At 64.2% G+C, this 19,027-nt stretch overlaps 1 protein-coding gene and 1 long non-coding RNA gene across 3 annotated transcripts; one reads left to right on the top strand and one right to left on the bottom strand.

The window, feature by feature from the left end:
- Positions 1-760: 760 nt before the first annotated feature.
- CHMP2A (charged multivesicular body protein 2A) lies at positions 761-5,160 on the top strand. Of its 2 annotated transcripts, XM_067532728.1 has the most exons (7): positions 788-905; positions 1,731-1,816; positions 2,603-2,792; positions 3,093-3,272; positions 3,455-3,585; positions 3,985-4,046; positions 4,335-5,160. In XM_067532728.1, exons 3-7 carry the CDS (start codon positions 2,625-2,627, stop codon positions 4,454-4,456), a joined length of 663 nt encoding a protein of 220 aa, XP_067388829.1. In that variant the 5' UTR covers positions 788-905; positions 1,731-1,816; positions 2,603-2,624; the 3' UTR covers positions 4,457-5,160. The 2 variants fall into 2 exon arrangements, with proteins under 2 accessions (XP_067388828.1, XP_067388829.1); XM_067532727.1 differs by lacking the exon at positions 1,731-1,816 and having other exon boundaries at positions 761-905.
- A 565-nt stretch (positions 5,161-5,725) lies between these two features.
- LOC137143126 (uncharacterized) lies at positions 5,726-12,906 on the bottom strand. Its single transcript, XR_010917114.1, has 3 exons — positions 12,578-12,906; positions 7,148-7,246; positions 5,726-5,877 (listed from the first exon to the last, which is right to left on the bottom strand). It is a non-coding gene; the product is annotated as an uncharacterized lncRNA (long non-coding RNA).
- Positions 12,907-19,027: the final 6,121 nt, after the last annotated feature.

The raw sequence follows: 19,027 nt of genomic DNA, 5'->3' as shown, positions 1-19,027 counted from the left end.
CCTATGGGGAAAGGATTCCAGCCCTATGACTCCAGAGCTGCAGGGGACACGGCTGCTCCGGGGGCCTTGTAATAGGGCCACGTACCCACGGGCTGCCAGGCTGAGTGACCCACTGCCCCAGAGCGATGGGGGGATGGGCCGAGAGCAGGTAGCGCCCCAGGCCCAAGGGGGCTGTGGGGGGAAGGCCGGGCCCACGGCGCACATGGCACCAGGGGGGAGCGGAAACGGGGTTAATGAAGTGCCCGGGGGTGGTGAAAGGAGCGGTGGGGGGGGGGGGGGTGAATCTCGGCTCAGCGGGGTCGCTGCACTAACCGTGTCTGGCTCCTTCAGCCCAGCCTTACCCAGCCCCCTCCCCCAACTCGGTCCCTGCCCTGCCCCCCCGCTTTCCACACAACCGCCTCAGCCGGGCTGGCTCCTGCTTCCTACTCCCACACCCCGCCCCCGCCTTCTCCCTGCCCCCCCGCCAGTGTAGCAGCGCCCGCAACCCGCCCAGCGGCCGGGCACAGCCCCTGCCCCGCACGTCCGCCTCCGCCGGAGCACCAGCCCCTCCCCCAGCTACCAGCCCAACCCCCCCAATCTCCTCCCTCTGCCCCTGGGCCCTTTATCAGCTCCCCGCCCCCACACCTGCCCCCCTCCCCCCCAACCCCGCCCCGTGTCTCTCCTGCTGGGGAAGGCGCTCTAGCCCTCCTCTCTATGGCCCGCCCGCCGGAGGAGGACGCGGAGGCGGGGGCGGTCTCACTTTGCCCTTAAAAGCCCCTCGGCGGTGACTTCCGGCAGGGGGGGACGCTCTTTCCGCGCCCCGTCACCTGACACTCCCGTCACGTGATCTGTGACGTCACGGGGCGAAGGCGGAAGTGAGAGGGAGGAAAACACGGTCACGGCCCGAGAGCGGCGGCAGCGGCGGGGTGAGTCCTGGGGGTCCCCCCCCCCATTGCCGTGCGGTGGGCGGGGTCTTTGTAGCGGGGGGGCCCGCGTCGGGCCCCCCCTAGGACATGGGGAGGCCGGCCCAGGGGCGCAGGGCGAGCTCGCTGCGGCTGGGGGGAGCGAGCCCGAGATGTGGAGGGCGGGGTGTAGTGGGGAGGGTTTGGGGGCTGAGAGGAAGGTTCTTGGGGGGCCCAGGGGAGGGCTGGGCTGGGCTGGGCTGGGCCGGAGAGGGTGTAAAGTAGAGGGTGGGGAGTGGGATGTAGTGGGGAGGGTTTGGGGGCTATGGGGAGGGCTGGGATGGGAGTGGGATGTAGTGGGGAGGCTTTGGGGGCTGAAAGGAAGGTTCTGGGGGGCCCAGTGGAGGGAGGGTTGGGCCGGAGAGGGTGTAAAGCAGAGGGAGAAGGGAGTAAGGTGGGGGTGGGGAGTGGGATGTAGTGGGGAGGGTTTGGGGGCTATGGGGAGGGCTGGGCTGGGTGTGGGGGGTGGGCAGTAGTAGGGAAGGCTTTGGGGGCTGAGAGGAAGGTTCTGGGGGGCCCAGTGGAGGGAGAGCTGGGCCGGGTGTGGGGAGCAGGGGGTGGGATGTGGTGGAGAGGCTGAGGGGAGGGAAGAAGGCGGGAGAAGCTCGGGCTGGGGGGGCTGGAGCACTGTGAGGGGAGCAGAAGGTCTTGGGGGCATAACCTTTGTAGGGGCCTGTGTCCCCTCCTGCTGTGGCCCTGGGCTCCATTTCTGTCTGGCAGCACGTCCAGCCAGAGCCGTGCCCCCAAACCCAGGCAGCAGAGAGACCCCCTCCCCCCCCATCTGTGCAGCTCGCCCTGTGTGTGTGCTCCCCAGTCCAGCATTTCCTGCCTCCTCCAGCCGCCACCCGCTGTATCTAGCCTGCTCTCTCCCCTGGGTAAGTCCCGTGCTGGCCGGCCAGCCCTGAGCACCCCTCAGTATTGGGCGTGGTGTTTCCCCTGTATTCTCCAGAACAGAGCTGTGGGCAGCTGTGATCAGCTGTGACCCCAGGGGTGCAGGGGTCTGTGCCTGACTTCGCTCCTGCAGAGCAGCTTTTTCTTGTCTGAGGAGGTTCATGAATGGGGTGTGTGTGTGTGGGGGTGTGTCTCCCCTGGGTGAGGTTCAGGGGGGATCCCTCCCTCCAAAGAAACTGCCTGCTGCTCTGATACTCCTCCTTTGAGGTAGCCAGCCCCCTCCACCGTGCAGACTGGAGTGAAGGCTGACCTGGGTTGCGCCCTACCTTGCGGGATCGCCAGGCAGGTCCACCCTGCGTGTGCCTCCCAGAGTTGGGTCTGGCTCCTTGCCCAGGAGCTGCCAGGCCAGGGAAGGGTTCAGCTGTGTTGGCTCTGAGCCTGGGACTGGCACAGCAATGCCTTGGAGACCTGCACCTTGGAGCCAGCCCCCTGCCTTGTGACCACTGCATGGCATGGAGGGAGTAGCCTGGCCCAGTCAGCTTCCCGGGGAAGAGGTCCCCTGGAGGGGGGTATAGCTGCCCTGCTCCCCTGGTGTGTGACCAGTGCAATCTGTGGGGCAGAGACTGGCCCTGACCGGCTGACCACCCCACACATTGTCAGATCACAGAGGGTTCGCTCCCCATCTCCCAGCCTGGGTCAGGCTGCTCAGGGGCTCCCCCTTGCTGTCCCCCTCCTGCCAATTCTTGAGCGGCTGCTCCCCACCACTGCAGGCCACCCCTTGTTCCACTCAAGATGGACCTGCTGTTCGGGCGTCGGAAGACGCCAGAGGAGATGCTGCGGCAGAACCAGCGGGCCCTGAACCGGGCCATGCGGGACTTGGACCGCGAGCGGCAGAAGCTGGAGACGCAGGAGAAGAAGATCATCGCTGACATCAAGAAGATGGCGAAGCAGGGGCAGATGGTGAGCAAGGGGCAGAGCCGGGGGGGGAGCAGGGCACATGAGGGGATGCATCTCCAGCCCGTCCTGTCCTCTGCAGGGCACGGTGACGATCATGGGGGGAGCGGGGGCAGCATCTCTGGCTGTAACCCACCCCCAGTGAAGGACACAGTGAAGATAATGGGGAAAGAAGGGAAGATCGGGGGTGTTCCTGGCTGTAACCCATCTCCAGCCCCCCACCCCGGCAGGACGCGACGAATATCATGAGGGAGGAGGGGTATGGGCAGGGTGTGCATCTCTGGCTATAACTCATCCCCCCCGCAGGACGCGGTGAAGATCATGGCCAAGGACCTGGTGCGTACCCGGCGCTACGTCAAGAAGTTCATCATGATGCGAGCCAACATCCAGGCCGTGTCACTCAAGATCCAGACCCTCAAGTCCAACAACTCCATGGCCCAAGCCATGAAGGGCGTCACCAAGGCCATGGCCACCATGAACAGACAGGTACGTGGGTTCCTGCCAGCTGGGCTGGGGCTGGGCAGTGGGGCAGAGCCGCTGGCTGGGGTGGGGCCTGCTCCTGGCTACTCCAGTCCCACCTGTCCTGGCTGAGGACAATGTAGGGCCAGTCCACTGGCTTTCCCCGAGGCAGTGACTGTGTATAACCTTCCTCCCCCCCACCCCACCAGCTGAAGCTGCCCCAGATCCAGAAGATCATGATGGAGTTTGAGAAGCAGTCAGAGATCATGGACATGAAGGAGGAGATGATGAACGACGCCATCGATGACGCCATGGGAGATGAGGATGATGAGGAGGAGAGGTGGGGGCGGGGGGACAGGGCTGGGCGGGGGGGTGGGGAATGGGACATGGGGATTTTCCCTTCTAAGGGGCGCTGGCTCCCATCTGGACCCAGGGTGGGGATTTGGCTGGCTCGGGAGGTGGGGAATGGGGCATGGGGCTTTTCTCCTCTGGGGGGGCTGGCTCCAATCCAGCCCCAGAAGCCAGCAGGATGGGTGACAGACTAAGCCCCCCGGAGGGGTTTCCCAGACAGAGTGAAGCCCATGGAGAGTGGGGTGTGAGCTGGTGCCCGCATTGTCCTGGCAGCTTTCCCCAGGTGTGTGAGGTGCTGGCTCCTCCTCCAGCCTGGGGGCGCGGCTCCTTTTTTTCTGGGGGTCTGGGCCGTGTCCCTGCTCTCACCTGCCCCCGTCTCTGCCCCCAGTGATGCTGTGGTGTCGCAGGTGCTGGATGAGCTGGGCCTGACCCTGACCGACGAGCTGTCCAGTGAGTATCCCAGCAACGGGACCGGGCTGGGGGGTCCTGGCATGGGGTGCCCACGAGGCAGGGGCGGGGCTGGGAGCCGGGTTGCCCTGGGACTGGGCCAAGGGCCAGTGCAGCTGCTGGGGCAGGCCTCTGCTGCCAGTCCCCAGGACACTGGGGTGTGGGGCTGTGGGGTGCTCTGGGTGGGCTGGTCCACCTTACCTCCAGCCCTGCCCCCACGCGGCCTCAATCAACGGGGGGACGTGGGGGCTGGGGGGTGCTCCAACCAGTCTGACCCCCGTCTCCTCGCAGACCTGCCCTCGACGGGGGCCTCGCTCAGCGTGACGGCCGGGAAGAAGGCCGAGCCCTCCGCCGCGCTGGCGGATGCGGACGCCGACCTGGAGGAGCGGCTGAAGAACCTGCGCCGGGACTGAAGGGCTGGCGCTGCCCCTGCCCCACATCGTCCTGCCCTGGGCACCCCACCCACCGCTGGCCTCTGCTCTGTGCCCTCAAGGCTGCGACTGCTCTTTCTGCCCTTCTCTGGGTACCACCCCTGGGGGGGAGGGGGCAGGGGGGATAGGTGGTGGGGCAGGGCTTCCTGTCAGTTTTGGGGGCAAGTCCCTTACCCTAGGGCAGGGGGGGTTGGCTAGGGGGCTGCTGCAGCTGGCAGGGGGAGGGATTGTTCCTGGAGGCTTGGGGGCTTTTAACCCTTTAGCTTCCGGCCCAAATACACTACAGCGATGTCCTTTCTGCAATAACTGGTGAGCATCACCTCCCCCCCACCCCTCCCCCAGGAGCTGTCAGCTCAGGCTGGGTTCATTTCTTTCTCCACCTCCCAGAGAGAGGGAGGCTGGCTCTGGGGAGAAGCACATTGGCAGCTGATGCACCAGCCCAGGATGTGTGTGTGTGGGGTGGGGCTTATATGACGGGGGCAGCTGGGTGCACCCACTAGAGACTGGATGTAGGGGGCACAGGGTGGGAGCTGCCCCCAGGCTGGGGAGGGTTACTCCGGCCCCTCTTCCTGGTGCAAAGCTCTCCTTCCCACGGCGCTGGGGGGCTGCGCTGAGACCCCCTGCCTCCCATCTGGCTGGCTCGCTGGGGGGAGGGGCTGTAATAAAGGCTGTAGATTTGTATCCAAGCTGTCTGCTGGCTGGTTCTTACCCCATAGAGTGGCGGAGGGGGAGCAGCCTGGGCCATGGGAGCCCCCCATCTCTGCTGGGGGCTGAGGGGGAGATGTCCCATGCAGCTGCCTCCCCTTGGGTTGGGAGGGGGAAGGGCTCCCCCCACCTGCTCTGAGCACTTGGTTTCCCCCCCCCATTGCTGTTGCACTCCCCAGATCTCCCTCTTCCAGGGGATCCTGGAGCTCCCAACCCCCCTTCCAACCCCACACTCCCAGATGTTCCTGAGGTCAGTGTCTCTGGCTTAGCGCTGACCCCTCTTTCCTTGTCTGCCTGCGCCTCCCTACTCCATCCTCTGCCCCCTGCTATCTGGGGGGAGGGGTGTGCGAGGAGGAGCGGTACCCCCTGTGAGATGGGGGGTTGGGGAGGCCCACTGCTGGGCAGGAAGGGGACTGATGGCTATGGGTCAGCAGCATGGGGGGTGGGGGGAACATGGGGGGCATGCTGCAGGGGCACTGCTGGACAGGGGAGGGAGATGGACGCCTGGGAAGGGGGGGCTACGCTGCAGGCTGCGTTTGCCACTCATTGATCACGCACACCCAGCCCAGATAAAATGCTGCCAGTTTATTGCCCCCCCTCAGCCAGCGCAGCTGCCCCTCCACCGCCGGTGCCGCTGTGCTTCGCCCTCGCAGCCAGGGTCCTGGGGGTGACGCTGCGCCCCTCGGCCACGCCAAGCCCTGCAAGAGACGAGGAATTGCTGAGCCTGGTGGAGGGCGGGGGAAGGCCCCTGGCCCTGTCCCCCATTGCCCTGTTGGGGAACCCTGGCTAAGCACCCCCTGGCAGGCGCTGAGTGACTCTGCACCAGGCCCTGGGTTTCATTGAATTTCTGGGGGCTTGTGGGAGTTTGGACTTTTCTCCCACAATTCCCCTGGGCTTCTCCATTCTCCCCCTCCCCTCGGTGAAATTTCCCAGCAGCACCTGGTCAGGAGAGTGGACAGGTGCCAAGTTTGTTATCACCATAGGCTGTGGCCCTTTGCCCATTCCTACCTGGCCCTTCACACCCAGGGGCAGCCCACGGCGGGGGCCCTGGATCCCTTCATGTTCCCCCTCTCTGACTGCCCCTCGCCTGGCAGTGCCCTCGCCCCACCGCCTGGAAAGCAGCCTAGCGCTCCATTTCCAAACTCCCTTTAACCAAATCAGGGCAAAAATTACCCCTAGGCTGGAAACTGGGAGCCACTTCGCATCAGAAGGAGCTGGGGATGGAAAAGGGGGGAACAAAATAATATAAAATCTGAGCTTGGATCTAAAAAAAATCCATTTCTGCCCCGAAACAAATCTGTGGGAATGGACGGGCATGGGTTGAGTGTGTGAACTAGGTGTGTAAATTGAAGCAGCGTGTGGATGTGAACAAAGGGGTGTGAGTGTAAAGCAGGGGGTGTGGATGTGAACGAGGGGGGGATGACTGTCATGGTCTTTTAAGATGGAAAAAGGTAAGTCAAAAGCAAATTCTCCCTTTAACACACAAAGCTGAAGTTCTCTTGCAAACCTGGTGCTTGCTCTGTGCCCGGCTGCGTTGGCCGACAGGGCGTTTCCTGCGCCCAAATGGGCCTGGCAGTGATGTGCCAACCAGCTCCGCTGCCTGGGTAGCGTCGGCGCCATTGCCATGGAGAGGGTTGCTTGGCAACCATTGATGGGGGGCCTGAATCCACTGGGATGCGGGAGCTGTTCTGCATCTCCCCGGGATGGAGGGCGTTGCTTTGGGGAAGCTGAGCCGAACTCCAGCGCAGGCTGCCCCAGAGCGAAGAGGGGACCCAGCTGGGGGGATGTGGCTCTGAGCTGGGGCACAGGGTGCCCTGACTGGACCCCTCTGGGGCTGCCCAGGGAGGCAGTTGGGCAAAGCAGGGGCTAAGGGAGTGGTGCAGGGTGGGGGGCACAGCACTGCCTCCCTGCTAGCCCAGCCCCGGGCTCTCCCTGCCCCTCCCTGTGGCTGGGCGAAGGGTGACTCACCGGGGGCAGGGCTGCTAAACCTTGATGCCCAGGGCCCGGAGACACTCGTGGTAGGATTCCAACAGCTCCTTGCAGGACGTCTCACCGTTTTCCCTCATGCTGTGAAGACAACGGAGGGGGGTTTATTAAATGGGGGAGGAGGGGAACCTGTCTGCGTCAGACCCATGGGTCCATCCATCCCAGCATCCTGCCCTCTCCCTGCCCCTCCTGGATCACCTCCATGAGCCCATCCATCTACTTTGAAATCTTGCCCTTTTCCTGACCCCCGATCAGAGCCACGGGCCCATCTCCCTAAAAGCTGATTCAAGAGGCTGGGAAACCAATGAGCCCTCATCCCATCTCGTCCCCACCATCCCTCCCTCTCCCAGCACACGCCTCCCTCCAGCCAGCCCCTTGTCTGCCAGGAGTGTGTATGGGGAGGGCTGGTGGGTGGGTTAGATTGGCCAGACACAGCCCGCTGCCCGCTGCCTGGCCGGGGATCTGTCACGGTGCCCACGTGGGACGGGGGAGCTGTGGCGCAGGGAGGGCGACAGGCACAGGCTGCCGTGCTCGGAGCAGACCAGGGCCACATGAGGGCAGCAGAGGGCCAGTGCTGGGCGAGGCTGGAGATGCCCCATTGCCAGGGCTGGTGGGGACAGGGAGCCCAGCGCTGCCGGGGGTGTCCCATATGGGATCTTATCGCCCCTGTGCAGGGGAGTGCCCCCCTACCCTGTCTGCTGATTGCAGGGAGGGGGAGTCCTACTTCTACTGTAATACACCTAATAAATAATGTACAGCGCCTAGCACAGTGGGGTTCCAGCGGGCCGTAACTGAGGCTCCTAGGTGCTACCGTAATACACCTAATAAATAATAATAGTTTAGTGGGAGGTGGTGTTTCCTAGGGCAGAGAGCACTGGACTGGGATTAACCTACTGAGTGACTGTGGGTAAGCCACATCTCACGCCCCCACAAATCGCCCGGTGCCTCAGTTTCCCCATCTGTACAATGGGGAATAATGATACCAAACTCTGTAAAGTGCTCTGAGATCTGCTGATGGACGATGCTGAATGAGTTCTAGGGATGGTAAGAGGGGACCCAGACCTGCAGGTTGGGAGCCTGGCTGGGCCAGGCGGGGGGCAAGCCGGGATCCCTGCTGATCTCAAACCCAGGCTGCTGCAGAGGTGGGGGAGGGGGAGCTGCCTGGGATGGGAGGACCCCTCACCAGTTGTCAGTCAGTTAGCGCTGCAGGGTGCAGATAAGGGGGAGCTGCTGGGAGGGGGAAGGGAGGTCACGGCAGGGGCAGGGTGCTGATGAGGCATGATGGGGTGGGGGGCTAGAGCCTGACACCCTTTGGAGCCGATATAAACAGCCCCCCACCCCCAGCTCCTGCTCCCCTAGCTTGCTGGTTAAAGCCCTGGGTTAGACTTCAGGACAACTGGGATCCAGCCAGGATTTAAGGCTCAGAAAATCCTGTGGTTGCTGGGTTTGGGGCATATGTGTGTGTGTGGGGGGGAGTCCCTGGTCTGGATGCCACCGCCTCTGGGGCTGGACAGGTGACGGGCCTGAATTCCTAGGGCCCCGGCACCCGTGATCGTGGGATTGAAACAGAACCTGGGTTTCTGTCTAAAATAATTGTGTTTCTGGCCCTGGTGGGGTGAGGAAGCAAAGCTGGAAAAACTGTGACTTGCGTGTGAGAGGCAGCGGCGCTGCCTGAGTCTGCAGAGAGCCTGAGCCTGTTGCTGGGAGTAGGAGGAGCTGCCCCATTCAGCTTCACCCTGAAACCTGCCGCTCTGCCAAGGAAGGGGAGGCCGTGCGACGGGGGCTCCCATGTGGACTCAGCTTGCCTCAGTGTGTCCCTGGAGGACGGGGTGAGTGGCTGGATGCCAGGGTCCCTTGGCCAGGCCGGGGAGCCCTTCGGTGCCACAGGCGTGGAGTCAGGGGCTGCGGTGGCAGCTCAGCGGCATCAGGCTCCCGGGCAGCCCCCGTCCGTGTGGGCTAGAGAAGGGCTGAGAGCCAGGACTCCTGGGTTCCATCCCCAGCTCTGGGAGGGGAATGGGGTCTAGTAGGGTCGAGCGGAGGAGAAAGGGGGAGGGGAAATGGCGGGGGGATGGGCAGGGAGGGGTGAACGAAGAGGCGAGGAGGGGCAGTGTTTCCACCCCGGGCGTCAAGGGGTTAATGCCCCCCCCCTGTGCCCACACTCCCCTCCCGGCCTCCCAGTTACTCCCGCCTGGCTGCCCCAGCAGCTCCTTTCTCCAGAGCTAATGAGGCCGGGGCTGAGTCAGCACCGCACCCTCCTGCCCCGTGGCTGCCTGCCCCAGATGGCCCCGCTCTGCCCGCCCAGCTCAGCCCCACCAGCCCCTGGCTGCTGGGGGGCTGGCGAGGGCGCCAGTCGCTCTGTAGGGGTAGGAGGGGTCTCTGTGGGGCACTGTGGGGCAGAGGGGGTGTCCCTAGGGGTCACCGTGGGGCAGGCAGGGTGGCGGGGGGTCTCTACGGGTTCCTGTGGTCTCGAGGGGGCACTGTGGGGCTGGCAGGGGTGGAGGAGGGGCTTCTAGGGGGCACCGTGGGGCAAGCCTCCATCCCCTCCTCCTCCTCTGGCATGCCTGCTGCCGGTTGCCATAGGAACGGGGTGGCAGAGCCGAATGTGGGTCACCGACGACTGTGCTGGCAGCCGCTTAGCCGGCCCCATGTGTCCTGGCGGGTGCCAGCCATCACGGGCATCTGCCCTGGGGGGGCCGCGTCTCCGCAGGGCCATCGCGCTGGGGCGGGGTGGAAGCAGTGTGTGTGTGAGCAGGGGTGGCCATGGGTGTGGGGCTAGGAGCCAGGACTCCTGGGTTCAATCCCTGGCTCTAGGAGGGGAGTGGGGTCTAGTGGTTAGAGCTGGGGGGGGGGGAGGAGGCTGGGAGCCAGGACTCCTGGGTTCCCTCCTCGGCTCAGGGATAGGAGGGGCGTAGCAGGGAGAGCCGGTAAGTGGCCGGCCGGCCGGACTCCAGGGTTCAATGGTGCCTCTGTTTCCCCGGTGACCTTCCAAGCCCTGGATGCATCCCAGGTGGGGCTGCGGGGCTCAGGCTGGATGGGGGGAGGACGCAGTGGCCTCGCTAACCCCCCCCCCCACTAATTAACCAGCCTAGTGAGCTCCACCCACTCGCTGCCCCCGGCCCAGCAGAGCAGCTGCTGCCAGGCGCTGGGTCACGGCGCGCCCCTGTCGGGCCACATTAGCTGGGCCCGGGTGATGGAAAGCGCTGCCGGGGGAGGCGTCGGCCAGCCGGCTCTGCAGCCTGCGTGCCAGGGTGGGGTGGGGCGCAGTGGGGCTGGGAGTGCGGTGCAGCTGGCTAAGGGCACCCCATGGAGGAGTGTGGGGTGTGGCCGGGGGGTGGGGGGTCGCACTCAGCCCGCCAGCGGGATTAGCCCGGGCGCCGGAGATGTGAGCGGGGAGCGTATGAATCATAGTAATAGCTCCTGGCAGCGCCGTGAGCAAAGCGCCTTACCCCGCGGGGGGCGCTCAGCTCCAATTACAGCCCTGAGGGGGGGCACGCACATGCCCACGGTCATAGGGGGGCAGCGGCAGGGAGAGAACTCAGGAGTCCTGCCTCCCAGCCGCCTCCTGCTCTAACCACTGGACCTCATGGCCAGCTGTGGGGATGGCGTCAACCCTGGGTGGGGAGAAAGGGAACAGGGCATGGTGGCTACCGGGGGGCCTGGATGATAGAACCACTGCCCTGGGCCTGTGACCTGGGGGACAAACTCCTGGGGGGGGGGGGAACGCCCTCGGTAACTGACTGAGCCCCCTGCCCCACTGAGCCCCCTGCAGAGCGACCACTGAGACATTCCCCACTGAGCCTCACCCCGGGCTCTAGTTGACAGTGGGGTTGGGAGCCAGTCACGGGGGGCCTGGGGGCTGTCACTGCAGGGGGGAGCCAACCCTTCCAACCCCTTAGACACCCCTCCATCCCTATACACACCCCCATCCCTCCCTCCATCCCCATACAGCCCCCTCACCCCCATCCCTCCTTCCATCCCCGTACACCCCTCCTTACCCCCCATCCCTCCCTCCACCTCCATACAGCCCCCTCACCCCCATCCCTCCCTCCATCCCTGTACTCCCCCCTCACCTCCCATCCCTCCTTCCATCCCCGTACACCCCCCTCACCCCCCATCCCTCCCTCCATCCCCATACACCCCCTCCATCCAGCCAAATACCCCCCTGGGTCTGTCACTGCCGCCATCTGCCTTCACCCCCTCCCTGGGGTGCACCCACGTTCACAGCCTGTAGCAAGGCAGAGCTCCCACCGCACACCCCTGGCAACGGCACCCCATTCACACCCCTCAGGCACCCCCTTCACACCCCATCAGCCACCCCCACCCCCATCGACACCCCTCGGCCATTCCGCTATTCCAACCGCTCTGTCCACCCCGTGTCTGCCCCGTTCACACCACCTCAAGCCCACACTTCACACACCCCTGTCCACCCCACTCACACTGCTCTGTCTGTCTCTCTCGCACGTGCCCCTCGGACCCCCTATGTCTGGGGCTGGATGGGGGGGGGGGCTAGTGGTGGCTGCTGGGTTTGGGGCTGGGCAGGTGGGGCGCGTGCTCCTGAGTGGAAGACCCCTATGTTCCCTGTGGGGTGGGTTGTGCTGGGAGTGGTGCTGGCTGCCTCATGGGGCGTGTGGGTGTCCTGGGGCCACGGAGCCTCCTCTGGGCCGGCGCTGGGCCCCTGTAGCCTCCCGGCCCCCCATGGCCAGCACCAGGCGCCCCTCTGCCCATCTGGCCCCAGGCATCATGGAGCCAGGACTCCGCCAGCCCTCATCATCCTGCCTCCCCCCGACTGGGCCCCTGCCCCACACCCCAGGGCACTGGGCATGGAGTGCATGGCACAGCTCCTTGTGCCTGCCCCACTGTCCCCACCCCACTGAGACCCGCCCACCCCACTGAGATTCCCCAATCCCACTGAGCCCCACCACTGAGCTCCCCTGCCCCCGCCCAGCTGAGATGCCTGCCCCACTGAGCCCCCAACCCCCACTGAACCTTCCCACCCCACTGAACTCCTCGGCCCCATGAATGCCCCCAATCCCTACCCCATTGACCCCCCCCCCCCGAGTTCTCCACTTAGCCACCTGTTTCACTAAATCCCTGGACCCTCACCTCACTGAGACCCCCTGCCCCACTTGCCTCACTAAGACCCCCCACCCCCTACCCACTGAGCCCCTCTGCCCCACTGAGCTCCCTGCTTCCATCCCACTGAGACCGCCAGTCCCCACAGTGCTGATCCCCTCTGCCCCCACTCCCATTCTGCCCACTGAGCCCCGCCACCCCTACCCCATGAGCCTCCTGTGCCCCCCTTTCCCTGCAGTGACGCCCCATGAATCGGGTTGGACGGGGTGCCAGCCCCCCCAGTACGTACCACCCCCCTCCCCCACAGCCCGCCATCGTGGCGGCCGGACCGGGACTCACCATTTCTCCAGGGCCGCTTTGAGCTCGGCGCAGGGGGGCTGCTCCTCGGGCGCAGCAGGGGGCCCCCCCTCGGGGTCCCCACCTGGGCTGGGGCTGTCGGACATGCTGGGCCGTGCGTCCGTCCGTCCGTCTGGGCGCGGTGCGGCTGGTGGCAGGGCGGGAGCGGAGCCCGGGTAGCGGCAGGGGGTGGTAGATAGCGTGCGGGTATTCGAGATATGTCATAACTGCTCTGGGGCTAATGCGCAGCAGCTTAGTCTGGGCCAGATGCCTCCCCCCGTGCCCTGCCCTCCCCCTCACCGCTGGCTGAACCCAGCCGGGGAAGGGGGGGGGAATTTGTTATCTCGCAGCCACGGTGTCCTGGAAAAGCCGTGGCCGTGGGATCCAGCTGGGTGCAGAGCAGATGTTCCCCGCGTGGGTCGTAGGGGGGCCAATTTGGTTGGACGTATTCCTGGAGGTTTCATCACACAACATAATCGTTAATGAAAGATTCGTCTCTAATTCCTGGAGAGTGCTGGGCAATCCTGGATGGTTGGCGGCCCTAATGGGTCTCTGGGAACCTGACACCCCCCCCCCCCCCCCCCCCGACATTCCTTGCCCTTCCAAGGCCTGGAGGCCAACCCCCGCCTCCCCTCTGAAACAGGGAGCCCTGCAGGCCACAGATCCTAGCCACGGTGTTGCTGGGCCGAAGGGGGGGGGGGGGGGGAGGCGGCATCTGCCTCGTGGGAACAGGGACTGATGGCGTCTTGGGGGAAGGAGTTGGAAAGGGCAACCCCCCTGTCAGAGGGTGTGTGTGGGTTTGTTGCAGGGACTGTTGTGTGTGAATGCGTGCAGGGTGTGTGTGTGTATGAGCAGGTTGTGTGTATTTGTAAGGACTGTTGGGGTGTGTGTGTGTGTGTGCAGGGAGTGTTGAGGTGTGTGTGTGTGCAGGGGGTGTTGGTGTGTGTGTGTGTGTGTGTGTGTGTGTGTGTGTGCAGGGACTGTTGGGTGTGTGTGTAGCACATTGCTGTGTGCAGCAGGTCTAGGGGCAGAGAAGGCCAAGTCTGGGTGAGGTCTGATGGGGCCCGGGTGGCATGCCGTGAGCTCTAGGGGGTTCAGCCCAGCCCAGTGGGGCTGGGTGGGTCACAGACAGAGCTGTGTGGGGCTCTGGGCCTGCATGCTACGGTGGGCTGGGACTTGCTGGTGCACGGACCCCCTTGCACTGGGGCTCCCTCCCTCCCGCCTCAGGGAAGTGCCGCCCGCCCCGTCTCTGAACCTGAAGCGGTCAACTCCCCTGCTCCACCAGGAACAGGAGGGTCCCACAGCCATCTCCCAAACCCAGCCCCCTCCCAGCCCCAGCCAGCCCCACCAGCGAGATCCGGGGCCGTGCTGCCCAGCTCCAGCCCCTCTGCCCTGCTCCCCTCCCTCCGTGTCCCAGCTGAGGCCATGGCACAGGGGCGCCGCACCCCAGAGCAGGGCGCAGCAGGGGAGTGATCCTGGCACGGACGGGAAAGGCCTGGGGACCCCGGTGCAGGATGAGCAGCTGCATCATTCGGGGATTATGCAAGCAACACCATGCACTGCCAGCCACATGGCCAGCACTAATGTGGGGTGCACTGCCCCATTGAATGGCCATGGCTGGTACATGCCCCGTGAGTGCTGTGTGCGCTGTTGTGGGGCTGCAGTGCCACCCAGTGGCCATGTCGGGTATATGCAGTGTAAGTGCTGTGTATGCTAATGAGGCGCTGCAGTGCCCCCAGTGGCCATGGATGGTACATGCAGAGTGAGCTCTGTGTGCTAATGAGGGAGCGGTACAGTGCCCCCAGTGGCCATCCTGGGTACGTGCAGTGTGAGCTGTGTGTGTTAATGAGGGAGGATTGCAGTGCCCCCAGTGGCCATCCTGGGTAGATGCAGTGTGAGCTCTGTGTGCTAATGGGGAAGGGGTGCAATGCCACCCAGTGGCCATGCTGGGTACGTGCAGTGCAAGCTCTGTGTGCTAATGAGGGAGGGCTGCAGTGCCACCCAGTGGTAATGCCGGGTATATGCAGTGTGAGAGCTGTGTGTGCTAATGGGGGAGTGGTGCAGTGCCCCCAGTGGCCATGCCAGGTATGTGCTGTGTGAGATACTCTTGGCTTGTTCCCTGGTTCTGACCCAGGCCAAAGCCCATTCCAGCTGGATTCCCCTAGAAGGGGGTCCCAGGGATGAGGGTGTGGATGGGGCCATCTGTCCCCCAAAGATGGGTGTAAGACTCAGGAGAGAGGTCTCCCAGCCCCAATGTTCTTGTGCCACCGTCACCACCGCAAGGGGGCGTTTATTTCCCAAGCTATGTTTGTGACAGCGGGGGAAGCTTGGCCAGTGGGGACGCCGTGTGCCTGGCACGGCTTGCCCTGCCCCATCAGCCCCTGCCAGGGGCAGGGTTTCCACCCACAGTCTCCCCAGGGAGGAGGCACCAGTTAGGCACAGACAGGACATGCATGATGGCTCCCCTGGCTCTTAGGCGCCTCCCTCCCAAGCCCTGTCCCCAAAGGGCCCCCCCTTGGCCGTGCATTCCCATCCCCACGAGGCTGTTGCCATCTGGGGCAGCATTGGGAGGTCCTGGAAAAGGGGGACCCGTGGGGGCCTGGCCAAGGTCCTACCCTGAGCATGGGGTACATGACCAGGACGGGGCTGGGAGTGGCCAGCTGGACTCCTGCGTCCTGGGCCTACGCCCCCTGTGTCCATCCCAGGCCTTGGGTGCAGCTGAAGTGAGAGCAACACAGAGCCCCAGCGACGGGAATCGCCCCATCTCTCCGGGTGAGCTGCCCCAGCCCTGATCCCCCCCGCTGGCCCCTGGCACCTGGATCTCCAAGGTCTTGCGTGCTCTGTAGCCCAGGCTAGTGGCTGTGGCCCTGCTCCAGCCAGCTGGGGGACGGGGCCCCTGGGGGTCACAGTTCCCCCCCCCATGGAGCTTCCCTGGGCCAAGCTGGGGAGCTGCCGGGCAGACTGAACAACACCCAAGCCACCTGCTGTACCCCCGACCCCTGCTCTATCCCTTGCCCGCTATTCTGCCCTGCACCCTCTGCTCTCCCCCACCCACCAGAGATACCCTCCCTGCATTCCTCCTGGAGACGCCTTCACCATGCTGCTCGACCTCCCTCCTGACTACCATGCACCCCTGCTCTGCCCTGCTTGGCTTCTCCTTCTAATCCGGATCCCAGCTGGCTTCTCCTGTGGGATCACAGGGCTGGGGCCAGAGGCAGGGTGAGGGGCTCAGGAGGGAGGCCCTTGCCCTCTCCCCACTCCCTGCCGAAGATGAGGCTGCCAGCGGCTGCTCCCTCAAGGGCTGGAGGCTGCCTGCCCTGCAGCTCTTGCGCCATCACCACGGCCGCAGGGGCCGTTTATTTCTCAAGCCGTGGTTGCACTGGTGGGGGAAGCTGGGCTGCGACCGTTGGCAGCTCAGTTTGGGTGGAGGGAGCATCCCACTCGGCCGGGCTGAGCTATGAAACCCCTTCCCCAGAGCAAACACCCTGCAGGGCCCAGCCACCAGCTCAGCCACCAAGGGGCCCGACCTGCCCTGCCCCATTGCCCAGGGGTCACCACGTGGGTGCAGAAGGGACCACACAGACCGGCGGCCTCGCCAGGTGTATTAGACATTCAGTGGGTCTCTCCCAAGCCCTGATGATTGCGTGACCCCAGCCCCCACCCCAGCCGCACATTCAGCCCCCTCACTATGGGGCCGTTGCCCACTGGGGTCACGTCGGGGGCCTCTGAAGGACGGGGCTGTCTGGGAGCCTGGCCTCAGCTGTGATCCAGCCTGGGCCTTCCTGTGCTCTTACCCCTCCCGGTGCCTACAACCCGCCCCTCTTAGCCCTGCGGTAGCACAATATTGTGCCCGCTTGAGGCTCAATCCCTGTGTGCCACGCCCCCTTGGCTGGCTGGGCGCTGGAGCGACGCGGACACGATCCCAGCGCTGCCACCTGTGGCCAGGCGTGGCTGAGGCTGTCCTCAAGTTACCCCTAGACAAGCGCATCCTCTGCCAGACGTCCGTGGGGTACTTGGGACACACCGTGTCTGCAGACGGCGGAGCTACGGACTAGAGAAGATGACGGGGTCACCAGCTAGCCGAGGCCCATGACCCTCAGGGACTTATAGTCATTTCTGGGATTCTGCGGCTGTTACCGCAGGTTGGTAAGGAATTTTTCCCACATGGCGCATGTGGTCCCGGAGCTCCCCGAGGGATACCCGTGCGAATAAGAAGCAGGGGATCCCACCCTGGGATCACTTCCCTGTGAGCCGCCTTTCGGGAAGTAGTGGTCTGCCAAGAGCAAAGAAGCTTTTTCGAAAATCAGACGAGTCACTCACCCGCCTGTCTTGGCGGCTGCTGATCCCACCCAGCTGGGTGAGCTCCAGGCCCATGGAAGCCACGCCGGGTTAGGAGCCGGGCTTTATCTAGGGCATGAGGGGGAAGTCCGACCAGCTGCTTTTGTGAGTCGAGGCCTCACGTTCCCCCAAGAGAAACTCCCCTGCTCATCAAGTGGAGCTGTGGGCGTTACGGTGGGCCGTGACAGAGAGGATCCAGGAGTCCCTCTGTGAGGCCAAGTTCATCGTATAGACTGATAATGACTCTGGGCCGTACGGCAAGACGACAGGGAACTCGTGATTTGTTACATGTGGTATGGATCCGGGGAGGCGGCTGACCCTTTGGGGATCAGGAGGACATTTTGGTAAAGGGAAGAGAGTTTAAATAACATCTCTCTTTCCTGGATCCAGTTGCTGACTGAGAGCCAGAGACTGAAATGCAGTAAAGGGGGCTGTGCATTTCTTCTTGGAGCTTCTTGAGAACCGGTGTGGGAAATCAGGAGCACTGTTTATGACTGGTCGGGGAATCTAACCTCAGTGTTAGCCTCCAGCACTGGGAGAATCTGCCCTCCTTCTGCAGCCTGCCCTGCCCTTGGTATTTTCAGGTTGGCTACTCTAGGCACGGACGGGTTACAGAGCACGCCCAGCGGGTCAATCTACGGATGAAGGATGGCCTTTATGCCTTGGAAACGCAATCTAGCTGAGTGACCCGAGGAAGACCCTTTTGCTAAGGGAATGGGGCCGCTTGTTGTTTCAACTTTACCGAGGGCAGAAACGTCGCCCGAGGCCTCACCCAAAGCAGTCGGTACTATTGCAGGGGGACTGGCGAGGGGTGCTGGAGGCTGCCCCGATCGAGTGGGGCACCTGGAGGAGAGCAGCTGGAGACCCTGGCTACCGTGAGATTCTGCTGGGCCAGCATGGGGGGTGACGAGCAAAAGACTCTGCCTAATCAGCAGCTCTGGTCAGCATCACCGGTGAGGTATCCAGGGTCCTGTCTGTCTGTCTGGACCATCTGTCATGAGAGCCTGGCCACCAGTATCCTGCGAATCTCTTGGTGGGGACTGATCATTGTACTCAGGACAGCCAGGTTCACCCTGCCAGAGCTCCCGACAGCTTCCACGGCTGCCGGGACCCTGTGGGAGAAGATCTTCATCCCCTATGGGCCGCCCAGGAGACTCCACTCAGCCCCAGGATGGGACTGTGAGAGCCGGTGCCTGCAAGAGCCGTGCACGATCGTGGGGATCAAAAAGCCACCCAGCCGCCCTCGCTGCCCACTGCCAGACCCAGTCACCCGCGCACTGCTCAGCATGCTGGAACCCCGGGGCGTCTGTGGAAGAAATGCTGGAGCCAGCCTGGGTCGCAGCTGATCCATGTCTCTAAGAGCCCTCGGCACTATGCCGCCGGGCACACCCCACAGAGGCCGACGTTTGGTCGGGACCCCTGTTCCCGGTCGATCTCTGTTGCAGGTGTCTTCAGATGGGGCGCTCCCAGAACCACGTCTGGGGTATGCACCTCGCCTCCGCAACCGACCCACAGAGGCAGGTGGGACGGTGCCATGGGTCTCGGGTCGCCAGATCCAGCAGAACAAAGGCTGGCAGGACTGGTGGGCCAAGCAGCAGGAGCCCCAGATCGGCCGTTGAGTTTGGGCCAGAACGTTGGCTCGCAGGGAAAACCAGCCGTGCTGATGGTTGGGAGTCGCAGCTGTACCTCACGGAGGGGAACCTGGGGGACCCGCCCGTGTATCGGGCACACCCGGAGAGCAGTCCCGGCCCCGCCAGAACTGTCCACCAGGAACATCTGTTACCCATGGGACAAGGATTGTTCCCTGATGAGGATGTTTCCACAGGTCCTGGGCCTCCTGGCCCTGCGAATTGGATGCTATCCCGTTGCCCTCTGCTTTCCCCCCACCCTCCAGAGATACCCTCTCCCCATCTGCCCTGCTTTCCCACCTTCCCGCCCCACTGGGGACCCCTGCTCCGCCCTGCTCCCTCCTTCAAACCCGGATCCCAGCCGGATTCTCCAGGGGGTCACAGGGCTGGGGCCTGGGGCAGGGAGGTCGCTTCACCCCCAGAGGAAGGATAGGGGCTTGGCAGGGAGGCCCTTGCCCGCTATCCACTCCCTGCCAGGCACGAGGCC

This window comes from Emydura macquarii, unplaced genomic scaffold, assembly GCF_026122565.2.
Source record: "Emydura macquarii macquarii isolate MOO-44397 ecotype Brisbane River unplaced genomic scaffold, CSIRO-AGI_Emac_v2 contig_3296, whole genome shotgun sequence".
In the NCBI taxonomy this organism is placed as follows: Eukaryota; Metazoa; Chordata; order Testudines; family Chelidae; genus Emydura; species Emydura macquarii.
This window is presented reverse-complemented; position numbering and strand designations above follow the sequence as displayed.